Source organism: Tauraco erythrolophus, chromosome 2, assembly GCF_009769465.1.
Source record: "Tauraco erythrolophus isolate bTauEry1 chromosome 2, bTauEry1.pri, whole genome shotgun sequence".
NCBI classification, from domain to species: Eukaryota; Metazoa; Chordata; class Aves; order Musophagiformes; family Musophagidae; genus Tauraco; species Tauraco erythrolophus.
Genome location: NC_141466.1, coordinates 116008777 through 116024353, shown reverse-complemented (window position 1 = coordinate 116024353; position 15577 = coordinate 116008777). Strand labels below are relative to the sequence as shown.

The 15577-nt window shown below is 40.4% G+C and overlaps 1 protein-coding gene across 2 annotated transcripts in view; it reads left to right on the top strand.

The window, feature by feature from the left end:
- FSHR (follicle stimulating hormone receptor) overlaps window positions 1–13717 on the top strand; it is an 88604-nt gene extending 74887 nt beyond the window's left edge. For both annotated transcript variants that reach the window (XM_086630125.1, XM_086630129.1), the window contains exons 7-10: window positions 853–921; window positions 1034–1108; window positions 6021–6206; window positions 12490–13717. In XM_086630125.1, the coding sequence (XP_086486251.1) occupies window positions 853–921; window positions 1034–1108; window positions 6021–6206; window positions 12490–13717 (1558 nt within the window). The remainder of the gene's footprint in view (window positions 1–852; window positions 922–1033; window positions 1109–6020; window positions 6207–12489) is intronic.
- The last annotated feature ends 1860 nt before the right edge of the window (window positions 13718–15577 follow it).

Below are 15577 nucleotides of genomic sequence, written 5' to 3'. Positions count from 1 at the left end.
TGAAGTGAGATGAAAGATTGCACTGTAAAGATGATAAATATACCTGACCCAAATGTAAATTTTTAGGACCGTGAAGGGAAGAGAGGGAAGTATGATAAACGTTAATTAGTTAATGCACCACGGTAAAAACTTGGCGGAAAGCCCCAGGATCCTCGATTCCCAGGTTGGCTACCTGTGTCTCGTCTCAGGGGATGGAGCCAGGGGAGGTGAGGCTGGGGCAGTGGAGCTGACAGGCAGCATGATTTGTCAAGGCAGCAGACGTAGGAGGAATCAGCCACTTCCCAGACAGTTAGGCACTACTGACACCCTCCTCCTGCCCTCCTGCCCAGATCGGTGACCGTCAGCCTCCCTCCTCCGCCTGCCCTGCTGAGGACGTGAGACCATCACAGACGGCGGTCTTTTTCATAAATAACTGCAAAGCTTAAGCCATGGCTCAGTGTTTCAAAAGCATGTTGAAATAAGTAAAAATAAGCGGCACCGACAGCACCACCAGGAAAGATCCTGGTCTTACCCCTCCTGGGATTAACTTGGAACAGCCTCACTGACTCCTCTGCAGCCATCCCAGGGAGCCATGAGCAGAACCAGCTTCTTCATCAGCTCTGCCCTGGCTTCAGAAACTTACTCCAGCGATCCTCTCTGATGGTAGCACTCATCTGCCCTATTTGCATCTGTACTCTCCAAAGCCTTCCGCCAACTATTGGGATCTTACCAGCTGGTATTCATAGGAATTTCACCATTTGAATATTCATTTAATAATTTTATTTGTTTGAGATCTCTTTTACTGATTTGAATTACATGCATTTTAGTTATGAAGCATGAATGAAAACATAATGTTTTTTTTCTCTATTGCAGATGGCTAAATAAAAATGGGATTCGGGAGATTGAAAATCATGCATTTAATGGAACGTACCTGGACGAGCTGTAACTATTTCTGTTGTTTACTCTTCCGAAAAGCAATTATTAGAAGGTCATAACTGCTGCATGCTATTTTTTTAATCTCAGATTGTTTTAGCATCAATATTGTGTTTTTCAGAAATCTAAGTGATAATCACCACCTAGAAAAATTACCAAACGAGGTCTTCCAAGGAGCCAATGGGCCTGTTGTTTTGTAAGTAATATTCAGATATTGTTTTTCTCGTTATTAACTTACTAGAAAAGAACCGAGAAGAGCATGTGAATGCCAGTCTGGATTTCAACACCTCACAAATCTTGGGAGTTCAAAACTGGAGGTGTAGTTCTGAATATAAAAAGCCTGGAAACCGTATCTGAAATTTCTGTCTAGATCTATGTTTTCACTTTGTCCTCAACTTTTTGGGAATATTTGGATCCAGGGATTTAGATTCAGATTCCTCTCCACAGTTGATGAAGCTCTGTAAAGGAGTAGTTCTGCTTCATATTTTCCAAAGAAATATACTGTTAGTTTATTGTTTGAACAAAATCAAGTGATTTTGAGTGGGTGAGTGGATCTTCAGTGCTTAAATCTGAATTGCTTACCACTGAAGATCTGTGCATCTCTGGAGCTTAATTCTAAAGATAAAATCCCTGCTCTACAGGGATAGGGATTGGGATGTCCCATCCCCTGTAGGGATAGGTATGCGATACATCACACAGATACAGCAGGATGTCTTTGGCGGGTGATAAGCCGGAAAGAGAGATCTCAGCATTAGAGAATTCAGCAGTAGGATGTTCATGGATCTGCCACCATTACCTAAAGCCACAATTTTCCATGGCATCTGAAAATGCCTGTGAGCGTGCACAACTGCTTGTGTTTCTGAGAACGAGCCACAACACGCAAGAGCTGCAACAGAGACAGGGGAGTCATAATTTTTCTCACCAATTCATTAGAGCCTTTCTTTCTGCCCATCTACCCCGGATGTCAAGAGACAGGTAAGAGTCACCCAGAAAGGGTGAAAAGGGGTCATTGGAATTGTTGGAAGATTTTACACAGAGGTTAAAATGGTAAGAAATCTAAAAAAGAGGGAGAAAAATGACTGGTTAACCTTGAGTTCAGATCAGAGCTCTTCTGAAGGCCTTTTTTCCACGTTGTGATAGTCAGTGCACCTATGATCTGAAGAGCTATGGTATGTGTTACTGCATTCTGCTCCACTTCCATCGCTCCCTCAAAGTGTCTTCCTTCTTTGGAAATGACTGTCCAGTGCAGCATCATTTCAGCAGTAATATCATTGATGTTTCTTTGGAAAAGCATTGTTTCCTGTAGCGAAAAGTAAATGTGTTTTCTTTGCAAGCTGTAGCTGATACAATCATGTTCTGGAAGTTTATCAAATTGATTTGGCTGTAGTTCAGATTCATTTGATAGTTCAATTTCTAACACTGAGTTATTTGTATAAGAAGATTTCTGTTCCATTACCAATGCATCCACTATTCTATGGATGGGAAATTACCTTTTTATCCTGACTGAGATCACAAAAGAAGAGCCTTTTTACTCATCCATCACTGTAGTGTACACCAGGAACGCACTTTCACTTCTGGAAATGATTGACCCATAATCATATCTTTGCTGGGACAAATAGCGTTGGCCCAATAAAATCTGTGCTGCAGACTGCGATATTTTATTAGAATGAATGTCATGATGTTTTTACTCTTGATCTTCTTTAACCAGTGTTCTACAGTCAGTTAATACGAATGTCTATTTTATAATTCAGCATACTAAAATAATATGAAAGAAACGCAAACACAAACGGTCATGTCAGAAAACACCGATCTTAGCTCTTGCACAGGTTTCACAGTTCCACGAATCAATTCCTTTCTCAGGTTTACAGCTCTTGGCTGAACCAAAATATCTCTTTTGGAAAGACATCAAGTTTTGAGTCAGAGGATTTCAGTGCTGACAGTAGGCACATAAATCAAATGGCTAATTACTCCCACACCTATACACATTCCTTCCATACAGAAATACACTGTATTTCCAACTTGGAGTTTCATAGCTTCAATTTTCAGCCATATTGTTTCATTTAGTCTTCTTCTGGTGCTCCCAGAGCTGTAGTGGCTTACACCAGGTTTTACTGAAGGCCTTAGGAGTTCTCTGGCTGCATCGTGACTCAGTTGCAGGGCAAGGTATCACTGTGGTCCATTCTATCCTTGCAATTTGTCTTCAACAGGAAACCCACATATGGGGGCCACAGGAGAACTCCAGTAGATCCCCAGCTCAACATCTAAGTCCCTGAAAGCACAGCCAGAGATATAGATACAAGCACACAGAAAATTATTCTCACTGATCAGTCTGCCTCTCTCTGATTTCTGCTTCTCCAGCCATTTCTTGCTGTTTCTGTATGTGCCTTTCAAACCTTATTGGTTGGTCAGTATTTTTGCTAATCCAACAGAGACTCCCAGTGGGAAAGGGAAGTGATTGGAAGAGAAGTCAGATTCATTTTACTGTTGCTGTATCAGCTGCTGTCGAGGCTGATGACCAGCAGCCAAGCAATAATAATACAAGAACATGTATTCCAGTCACCAACACTTTCTGGTTTGATTTCCTACTGCCACTTTATCCTCTTGTTCTATGTGGTTATTTAATTTACCAAGCCTCTAACTAGACAAGAACATCCCAAGAACCTCTGCACTAAGGTCTACTCATTATAACTCGGTGGAGTAAGTTACTAAAGCACCTGCACAATGTCTGTGTTTGCTGTTTGGGAGCCTGTCAGTGGTGTATCGATAGCTATCACTAACAGACATACCAAAAAACCCTGCAGTAGTATGCAAAACACTTGCCCTAACTCACTTCTGTTTATGTGCAACAAGGAGCATAAAAAGAAGAATTTTTAGAAGAAGAAAATATTTTTGTGGAGAAACATTTAATATTTATGAAATGATTTAGAGATGCCCAGAAACCCAGTAACATTTTAGGGATTTTCAAGTCTAGGTGATATTCCTATTCGTATTTACTTGTTATTTCCATCAATGAAATAACAGTTTGGACTCGGTAAAGATTTTTAACTAACAAGTCAAAAAAAACATTTTCCATGTTCTTGTTCAGAATTATGAACCCTTGTGAAGTTTCATAGGCTCTTAATGATGCCATGAGTGATGCTGTCTGTGCATTTAGGCAGAAAACTGCTTTTCAGTTGTTGAGTCATGAGCATATACTCTAGGTGACAGTTTTCATCAGGCAGCATTCTAAGGGCAATAGTCAGTCTATGAAACAATCAAGGTGGCTCGTTGCAACCTAATTACCTCTTCAGATATCTAAGTCAGAAGTCGATAGCCTAAAATTTCTCTTCAGCTGCTGCTTTGGCTCCTGTGAGAAACAGGTCAGGCCCAGAACAACCTCAGCACCCTAGTGTGGCTCCTCTCAGCCTAACCTGCAGAAGTTCAAAGTATGTCTGACTCCATGGGTCCACCTCAGCCTTCCAGTAGAAGTTATGGCCCCAGGTCAGGGTAGCGGAGTGGGGTCTGCATTCGCTTCTCTGCTGCCACAGTTCATGGTCCAGTTGTTGAAGGTGGTACATTCCTTCAGAGCCTAGATGCAAAGCCTCCAGCTATGAGCACAGCATGGACACAGAGATCATCTTAACCGACCACCAATAACTGCTTTATTAGCAGCTTTGTTAGACTTGACCACCCTAAAGTGGCTAAAGACCATGAGTTCAAACAGAGCCACTTCCTTCTATTAATTTTGTTTCTAAGAACAGAGAGCAGAGGTGCAAATGTGCCTATAGTACATATAGCAGCCATCTAAAGTTTATCACATGCTGCTAAAACCTGGTCTCCCCCTCACATGGCACCACTCTACTGCATTAATACAATAATAAAAATAATTTGTGCATGTTGGGTAATAGACATCCAATAACATGCTGTCCTGACATCATACTGTTACAGATGAGTTTGGAAGTGTACCTTGGAGGGGGCATGGAGAAAATTACAAATATTGTCAGTCCAATTCCTTGATCAGAGAAAATTCCTTTATGTTCTCAGAGAATGAAGAGCAGAGCAACCTCGGCAAGCACTGCATTCTGGATCAGTCTCAGGCCAAAGGAGCACAGGGGCCAAGGGAGGACAGTGTGATTTTGCATAATGCATTTTAGTGTCACTCTCAGAGAAAGGAGTGTGCTCTCCCGCTGTCACGAGCTGAGGGACACGGTTTGTGCCCTAGCGAGGGAAATGCATGGAGGTTTTGCCCCAGCTGTTACACCCTGGATCCATGGGGACAGGTTCCTGAGTATCTCTTAGCCTGGAGACACAGCACCCTTGGTCCTTCTTCGCTTTCCCCACCTGTGTGGCACAAATAAAGATTTAGTGCTTGCACCATGTTTTTCCTTCTAAAAGCCTCGTTAGTGCTCGCTTTACTACATTCGTAACTGCTGCTTCCATTGCTGCCTTTGATAGCTTTTCCCACACAGTAATTGCCTTCCAGATAAATACATCTCTCCTAACCTCCTATAAGCTTGCCCTAGTCTGTGCTCTCTATGTTTTTTAAACCTCTGGAAATGTTTTGTTATTTTTGTTCCTCTCAGTTTGAACCGTGTCACCCTTGTCTCTCTTTAATCTCTTTTTCTTCCTAATGAGTACAAAACCTAATATTCCCAGCCTCTCCTCACATCTGTACCCCCCTGTGAGCTTCTCTCTTTGTGTTTATTGCCTTTCCACTGCAGCCTTCCCATGATGTGATGTTCGTGTAACAAACTTGTGTTGTGATTTTATCAGCCTTTTTTGTCCTGTAACAGTATTCTGAGGTGATTAGTGCATTTACTGGATATCTACTAAACCCAGAATGGTATGGCACTAATGGTTTACATCCCTGCTAATTCTTAGAGAGTTTTGAGATTTTTTTCTTTTTTCTCAAACCAGACTAACATCACTTGATTGTTGTCTGCGATATTAGTACAGGTTTCCTGGAGGAACACTTAATTTGTACCTGGATCTTGTTTTCAGCATGGATTTCCAGCTGATCTCTTTCTAATCACTACTCTGAGAATGAGTAGGACAGTTTAAAACATATCTCCACTGTAGAGCAGAAGTAAATTTGCTTTTTACTAAGATTTTCATATGTTTTCTTAAAGGGATATTTCAAGGACAAGAATCAGTTTCCTGCCAAGTCATGGATTAGAACTCATTAAGAAGCTGAGAGCAAGGTCTACATACAATTTAAAAAAGCTTCCTGATTTAAGCAAATTTAGATCTTTGATTGAGGCAAACTTCACCTATCCTAGCCATTGCTGTGCGTTTACAAACTGGAAAAGACAAAAGTAAGTGATTTCATTTGGTTTTCTTTTTGGTGCTTCTCAGCACTTGATAGTGAATTAAACTTCCTCAAAATTTGGATAGAAAAATTGTCTTCAGTGCAAGTAAGTAAATGGATATAAATAAATAAATATCTAATACATATTGGTTTATGCATGCTACACAGTGCACTGCCTCTCCATTACAGGGCATTAATAAATTTTGATAGCTGTGTTAGCATCAGCATTTTCCCCAGCTGCAGCTCTAGCCCCCACCTGTCATAGGTCCATCTTTCACTGGGACCTGCCATCCTGGATCAGCCTGGAGCCACACTGAAGACATTCAACAGGAAAAGCTTGATAACTTTTCAGGAGGTAGCCGGAGGGAAAGCTGTGTTTGCAAAGAAGCTGGTCAATACTTGGCCATCAATTCAGAAGGGTAACAGGATCACTGAGTGAACTTAAACTCTTCTCTCAGAAAGCCACACTGATGCTGGAATACTGTCTAGTCAAGCGTCACAGATATGTTATCTGTTGAGTCTACGTACACAATATGTTTGTATATGATTTCTGAAATGGTTAACCTAGAGCAGACCCCTTATACCCAGATCAACAGAGGGGGGAGGGTGGGGCATCTTTTTAGACTCTCAAAGTAATTTTCGATGCTTGTTTTAATTTTCTGTTAGCAAGTTGCAGTGAGACTTCAGAAATCAGTGATTCTCATTGAGTATTTTCGGCTGCTCAGGTAGACTTTAAATGTACACATTAACTAGCTAAGGAGCCTCCTGAATTTATGCCACTGGAAAACATGAGGAACTGATACCTATGGAAACCCCTGCTATTGTTCAAAGTTCTTCCTTTACTAGATGTCCTCAAAGATTTGAAATTTGCCATGGCAGAAAAAACAGATGTGGATAGTTACGTCTTCAGAAGTTGCCTAAAACTTCAAAGACAAGTACAACCATGCAGAGAAAGTGTAAATTATTAGTAGCTTATATTTTAGTACTTATAATATGCATTTATTTTAGTACTTATAATAGGCATTTATTTTACTTCTAGCATTGTATTGTCACCAGGCAATGAAAGGTAACTGACCTTGCTTGTGCTGATTGCTAATAAACATCACCTACGTGTATTTGCAAAACTGTCTGAGTAAAGAGTGCAAGTCTGATGGTGGAGATCACACTGATAAGGGAAGTATCTGACAGAATACATCCCCAATTGTCCATTTTAGATCCAAATTGCTAAACTTTTCACTAGGACATTTTATCAGCAGGAGGCATTTTCACATACTTCTGCAGGCTTATGCAATCACAGTGCTTGGTAGCTTGCTAAGTAGAAAGTCCTTTCAGCACTGGTGACAAAGTGGTATTTGCCAAAGAGCCCAATGGAAGCATATTTAGTCCTGAATCTGCAAAGGGACCTTGGTATCATTATGATTCACATTTTTGAAGGCACTTGGCTTCTGGGCTGCTTAGGCCAACCAGGACCCAAATCCCAGAATTCACCCCTTAAATTAGACAACTGGAGTTTTCAAAAACAGAGTAAGAGTTACTACTGAAGGAAAACTACAGAAGGAAATGGTCCTGACCTTTGGTAAGTTCTCAATATCTAGTCCCCTCACTTGGACTTTGAATAACTTCCATATGAAAGGGTTGTCAACCATTGGAACAGGCTGCCCAGGGAAGCAGTTGAGTCACCATCCCTGGAGGTATTTAAAAGACGAGTAGACATTATGGACTTGGTTTAGTGGTGGACTTGACAGTGTTAGGTTTATAGCTGGACTCGATGATCTTAAACATCTTTTCCAACCTACATGATTCTGTGATCATATCATTCTATGTAACATTTGCCCCAGGGAATTGAAGCCGACAGCACTCACTTCCCTCTTAGTAAAGTCCCACTTCCAGAAGCCTCTGCCCTGGCAGGTAAGAAGCCAAGGAGGACACTGATAGCCCTTCCCACAGCCTGGGCAAGTGCAATTTTTGCAAAAAAATGCTAATAAACTGTGTAGAGCTCATGTAACCCAAGTGTGGATGGCCAGTGAGCTGGGCTGGAGCACCATGAGACGTTGGGGCTGCTTCTGGAGTAAGTCTGGTCACAACTTCATGGTCTCTATAGTAACAAGTGTAATGCAATGGTAAGAAATAATATAGAATCGTAGAATCATAGAATGGTTAGGGTTGGAAGGGACCTCAAAGATCATCTAGTTCCAACCCCTCTGCCATGGGCGGGGAAACCCTCCACTACATCAGGTTGCCCAAAGCCTCATCCAACCTGGCCTTCCAATGCAAGTTGGAAATGCTCTTCTTTATATGATGTATGGTTAATTGAACACACATATCACCATGGTCAACAGAACAAAGTTGAATGTATTTATATATGTTTTTAATAGTTACCAGATGTATCTTTTAAAAAATACCAAGCGTTAATGCAAAATTATTAGAGCTCTTTCTGTTAAACTCTTTAAAACATGATTAAAAGTGGTAATTTCTTTCACACAGTCATGTGTCCTGTACTGAAATTGGTGGGAGACTGATATCCTCTCTACAGCTTAAAAAGAGAAAATGGATGCGTTTTAGTTCCATTTGAATACCGAAGGCATTACCACACACTTCAGCAGAGATTAGTCACACGCACAGTAGCTACACCCGCTTTCATTTCAAAGCCGTTTTCTTGACAGCTGGCACAAGCTGTGCGTGCATTGAAGACTGCTTGGGTTGCTTAACAGTTATTAATAGTTTGCAGCGCTTGATCACACAACGTGAATTTTCTCTTTGGCGAGAGCTGCGCTCGGTTCAGTGCAGCAGGCATTACTTGTGGTGGTAAGAACCCTGGTGTGGCCTGACTTGCTGTGCACCTTCACAGGAGGCAGTCGTTCTCCCGTGGCCGTTTGTGTCTCAGAATACTTCCAGGGAGGATAAAAAGGACGCTTCATCACTCCCAGAAGTGCATTTCTAGGAGTCACAGCAGGAGATGATGTTCACATGGGAAACGCGGGAAGGAATTAAGACAGGGATGTGTGGCCCCTTTCTGGCTGTCCCATTTATGTAAGATTTCCCCTCTTTGAAACTTTTGCAGCACTCGAGAACCTGAGATAAAATAAAATGCCACAGTGGATCATGCTCAATCACCTCTCCCAAATCCATCTGTACCAGCGAACAGGCTCTGTTATGAAAACAGAAAGCTTAAACCTGTTACAGCAGCAGTGCTTTCTAAATTTTGGAGGATGTCGTGTCAAGCACAACTCTGCCAGACTGAGACACAAATTAAAACATAGACAATTTTGATTTTTTTTTTTCCATTTGAAGAAGGATTATATGATAAATATTGATCTGTAGATTTATCACGCTGGAATATTGTGATACTGGCCTAACGGAAGGTAAACGGCTTTTTAGGACAAGCCCAGTGCAGTATGTTGAACTCCTTTAATGGTTTCCTGTGACTGGAAAATAATATCCTTCAAGTGTGGATAGAGCAGAGGCTGGATGTTAAAACCCTCAACTTGACATAGACCGTTATGAACTTCAGCATGCTTTTGGCTTTCTTTGACATAAAAATCAACTTCTGCCTAAAAGAATGACATTGATATGACTCTGTCCTTACACTTGATCATTATTCTTTGGAGGAACTGTCACTTGAAATCCTAGTTTTTTAAAAAACATGGCAGCATCAGGAGTTGTGTTTGGGTCTTGTCTCATAAGAACATAATATCAGTTTCTCACAACTCACTTGATGTCACTTTTCAGTGAGGATGATTGGTTTCAGATGGGGCTTAATACAGAACCTAGGTTGGGACTATTTATTCTGCTGAGTTTTTTTCTCAGCGCACAAGATCCTGCTGTCACCGGACCCAGACAGAGCACATAAAATAACCACTTGTACAAAGGTAGTTATTTTTGGTTATTTTTGCTGCAGCACGTTGCCAAATGTAATGTTGTTCTTTGAGTTGTTCTTTCTCTAGTTTATTTTTCAGAGGGTTTACTTGGTCAAAGCAATGTTCAATAGTAACAGAGGGTTGAAAGCAGACTGAATAAATGCAACGTGTTACCATCTGCAAAGGAAGCAAACATCTCTCTCCAAAAATGTTTTGTCTTGTTGCTCTGAATGCACCGTACAGCATGAAGGGCAAATATCCCAGGGTAAAGAACTGAGTAAGCAGTCAGTACCAGAGAATGGCTCTTCTTTCCCTTGGGAGTTTGCAACTGCCCATCTTATCTGTTCACGGTACAGGTAGCCAGGAGACTCCTCGTCACCCATTCTCGGAGCCAACAGAGTGACTAACTCTGTGGGAACCTGATTTGATATGGGACTGCTGGCTGTAAAATAATTCAAGAATGAATAAAGTACAATAATCAGAAATATTTAATTGGCCTTACATAGCAGTCTTATCAGGGGACAGATTTAGCTCCAGGCAGTGCCTCCGTAATTTGGGAAAAGGTTTATTTTTAATTCATAGCTGAGAAATGACTGGATAAAAACATTTCCCTCAGTTCATTTATGAAGAATCATCAATTGCAGCAGCTTTCAGAGCCCTCGAGTACCTGTTGCACTGAAAACTGAGGGACTTTCTCTCCTGTTATTGCTCCTTGGAAACATAGATTCCTTTTCAGCTAGAGAACTGTTGATATATTGATCAATACACTGGACCCCTCACTCATCCTTATGCGAGCAGAACACAGGGGAGCAAAATGTAATGCCTTGTTATTGCTATTGTGACCTTCATAGAACATATTTGACCTCATAGAAAATCAGTTTTCTGCCTCAGTTGACAGGCAAGATAAAAAATATTGATAATAGTAGAGGATGCTCAGAACCTCATAGGAAATGTACCTCACCTTCTGGTGCTGGGTCTTCATTAGTTTTCCTTTCTTGCGGACATTTTAAACTCGATTTTCAGAAGATGTAGTGAGTGCACAAAGTCAAAGGGTAAAATTAGGTTACAAATAAGAATTCTACCTTTTAAGCTGCTATCAATTTCAGCCTAACTTGCCTAGAAAACTCTTCTCTCAACTGTACTGCAAGTCAGGGTGGAAGATAAGCTGGAGTCCTGTCCTAGAAATTATAAACCTAAATGGCTGTCTAGGCTGTAGATGAAAGGCAGAGTTGAAAAGTATTGGTTTTACAACACATTGTCAGCTGTTTTATTCCCTCAGATTAGATCTGGATCTATTTTATGTAAAGCTATGGATTCAAGTTTCTGGGACAACAAACTTCAAAGGCAGTCTAGAAGTCCGACCCTTTATTTCTTGTTAGCACACCTTGCTATTTCTTAGCTTGATGGAGCTGATCATCTTTCTAATATCTCAGCCAAAACATTTGTTTCCTCCTTTTTTCTAGGAATGGAGAAGAAGGGCACAGAGCTAATCTTTTAGGAAATAAAGTCAAATGTAAAGCAATCAAAAAATACTAGTTTCACCTTCGAAGACATTTTATCTTGAAACTCTTTTCCTTTATTTTTTAAAAAAAGACTTTCTGACAGAAACAAAAGCAACTGCTGTTTCTAATGAAATGTTGGGTTGGTTTGATGTGGTGTGGTTTTGCTTGGTTTGGCTTGGCTTGGCTTTTCTTCTTTTTGCTTGGTTTCAAATCCATTTTCTTTGAAAAACAGTTTTTAAGCAAAATGTTGTAGCATGTCTTGTGTTTGTATCTGTGTTGGCATCTGGCTTCTAGAGATTCTCTGCAAGACTTCATGAACTTATTTATGCTATTTATTTGTGTTAATGGCCAGTTACCAATATAATATGAGATACACAAAATGAATGGCGCAGACTGGAGTCGTTCTGTGCCCTGAAGGAGTTACAAGATTGAATATGACACACTGACTGCCAACAACTTTAGGAAAGGTGGAGTTTGAGAGTAATACTAAGGGATAGTAGCATTATTTTGATTATACAGACTCTTTACAGGCTCAGCTGAATTGAGTCATTCTTCAGCCTTCAGTCTTCTGTAGGAATTCGTCACCAGGTGTTTCCCCCATGTAAGAATCAGCTTGTCAATGACAGGTTATGTGAGAAATTCTTACAGAATGCCCCTGTGCAGGCAGATAACTGTGTCATGATTGCTGGTAAAGCAAGCATCTGACTTTCCTTTCCCTTATGCTTTGTGGTGTTTCCAAATCATTTACACTTCCATGTAATATTTTATAAATAGGGACCAGCCAGACTATTAATTTTAAGCTCCAGGGTAGTCTATATAATCAGCTAACCAGAAAAACTGAGCTGTTACTGGAAACTGCATGATTTCATGTTTGTGGTATGCCTCATGCTTTGTCTCTTAATTTCCATCTCTACTCTTTTTACGATTTCAGCACTGAATTACATCCAATATGTAGCATATCTCAGGCCAAGCAAGACTTTGATGAGCAGCCTGGTGATAAGATACAGAGACGATCTGCAGCTGAAGATTATATTTCCAACTACGGCATAGGATTTGACCCAGCAGAAAACGAATTTGACTATGGCTTATGCAATGAAATAGTTAACGTAGCTTGCTCACCTAAACCCGATGCTTTCAATCCATGTGAGGATATCATGGGATACAACATCCTGAGAGTCCTGATATGGTTTATCAACATTTTAGCTATCACTGGGAACATTGTTGTCCTCATTATTTTAATAAGCAGTCAGTACAAACTCACCGTACCTCGTTTTCTAATGTGCAATCTTGCATTTGCAGACCTCTGCATAGGCATCTATCTGTTGTTTATTGCATCTGTAGATATCCAGACCAAAAGCCAATATTACAACTATGCTATAGACTGGCAAACTGGGGCAGGATGCAACGCTGCAGGATTTTTTACAGTGTTTGCAAGTGAACTTTCAGTCTACACACTGACTGTGATAACTCTGGAGAGGTGGCACACCATCACCTACGCCATGCAATTGGACCGCAAGGTTCGACTTCGTCATGCTGTGATTATAATGATTTTTGGCTGGATGTTTGCTTTCACGGTGGCACTTCTTCCCATATTTGGAGTCAGCAGCTACATGAAGGTCAGCATCTGTTTGCCCATGGATATAGAAACACCATTTTCTCAGGCTTATGTTATCTTTCTTTTAGTGTTGAATGTACTCGCATTTGTGATCATATGTGCATGCTACATCTGCATCTACTTCACTGTGAGAAACCCTAATGTCATCTCTTCAAACAGTGACACCAAGATTGCCAAGCGCATGGCCATACTGATCTTCACGGACTTCCTCTGCATGGCACCAATATCTTTTTTTGCAATATCGGCCTCACTCAAGGTTCCTCTCATCACAGTGTCCAAATCCAAGATCCTTCTGGTTTTGTTTTATCCCATCAATTCCTGTGCTAACCCTTTCCTCTATGCCATTTTCACGAAGACTTTCCGCAGGGATTTCTTCATTCTGTTGAGCAAGTTTGGTTGCTGTGAAATGCAAGCCCAGATTTACAGAACAGAGACCTCCTCATCTGCTCATAATTTCCACACGAGAAATGGCCATTGTCCTCCTGCATCAAAAAACAGTGATGGAACTATTTATTCATTGGTTCCTTTGAATCACTTGAACTGAAATGCTTGCATGAATTTGTGTCTGAGGCAGTGTGATAATCACTTTCAACTGTGAATTTGAATGACTTCAGCATAGCATGTTAACTTTTTTTTTGAGAAAAAAAATTATTTCCACTTTGCAATTTTTGTTCAATGAACAGCCGTCAGAGATGACACATCATCTTCATCAGTTCTTGAAGGACAACGAACAAAACTTCAGTACATGCCAAAGAGTCCTTGTAGAATTGTCTCAATAAATAAATAAACTGGTATCTCCCATCATGCAGGCAGAGATTCCCTTCGTTCTAGGAAGACATTAGCTGCTTATTGAGAATTAAGTAGTACTTATATATGATTGAGAAATAAGTAGTGCTTATATATGGTTGAAAAAAAAAATCCGTAGAATTATTTTTTTTGTCTGTGAATCATGTTGTAACAATGACAGATAATTAACTCTTTACATTAATTGTATCTCCTGGGGTTACAGGAGACAGAAGGCCAACTTAGAGGTCTCCTCCAGAACAGACTTACTAGGAATGAGAATATTTTGTGTTGTTTCCTTTTCTGTTGACCACAGGAGAGGGCGGGAGGCATCTCTAGCTATGCTGATATTTGCTGTTCCACACTACATGGACCTGCCTTACTGGTCGTTACTTACCTGCACAAAAGTGTCACTTTGGGTAGGATTTGTGTTCACCTAGATTGGCAGGCTCCGAGAACCAGATTTCATCTGGATTTGGATCAAGGAGTTTGGTTTTGGTTTGTTTTCAAGGTGAAAAAGAGCAAGAAAGAGCACAAGAAACCTTTCATAATAAGGGAAGTGTTTTCTCAAGTTGTTCTTACAAAGTTGGGTTGAAATCACTTTTCTGTGGTTGGAGCCCTTGGGTATGGCAAGATGGGCCAACAGGCAGCTCTAACATGATACCTGAGGCAGATTTGCTATACAACAGTGTTAGTGCGTTGCACTGTCTGGGCTACATAAGGGACAATTAATCCAGATATGGCTTTTGAAAACCTGAACAAAAGGTTTTGTGAAATCCTATAAGTTCTATTTCCTTTTCCCTTAAAAAAAAAGAATTCCTTCGTGCGCACATTATCAGATGATTGTCCAGATTGAAAAAACTGAAAAAAACATATGCACATATGTTGAAATTAGAAAAAAAAATTTAAAAAAACCCTCTTAATCAACATTTCCTGGTTTTACAAAGTTTTTGAATAACATCTTGATAAATATACAAACTTTTTATATGATTTGAATATTGAACTTTTTCAAGGTTAATCATTCCAAGTCACACTAAAGATTTAGAGTTGGATAGGGTTTTCTCATGCTGATTGTGTGTCTGTGTGTGGGTATGTGGGCATAAAGAAAACACCGGGACAGGAGTCTGGGCTTCATTCCCACCTCACAAACAATTCGCAGTTTTGCCCTGGGAGATTATAAATCTTTAGAGTCTTCATGGTTAAATGTGATGTACTTTGAATATTTCTTACCTACAACTCCTCAAATTTCAGTAGTGATTCTTGATGCTTCTATCCATAATTTCTCTTGTCATCAGCTTCACATTTCAGCATCTGAACCTGATGTGAATAACTACAAGAGATGATTATTCATTCAGTCTTAAGCAGAGAAGGAAGTATCGACTCCCCAATGCATAAAACAGGGGAGATCAAAGACAGTGTGGTTTGGCGGGGGAGCAGGGGGGAATTTTCATTACTCAACACAAGTAACACTCCCTCCAAGAGCCAGGAGAATGAAGAATGAAAGAGCAAAACAGAAAAGACAGTTTGTCTCTGGGAAGCTGTTCTGACTACTCAGAGGAATAATTTCTTCAGAAATGCTTTGCCATATACAGTGTACCGGTGTGCAGCCACTAAAATCCAT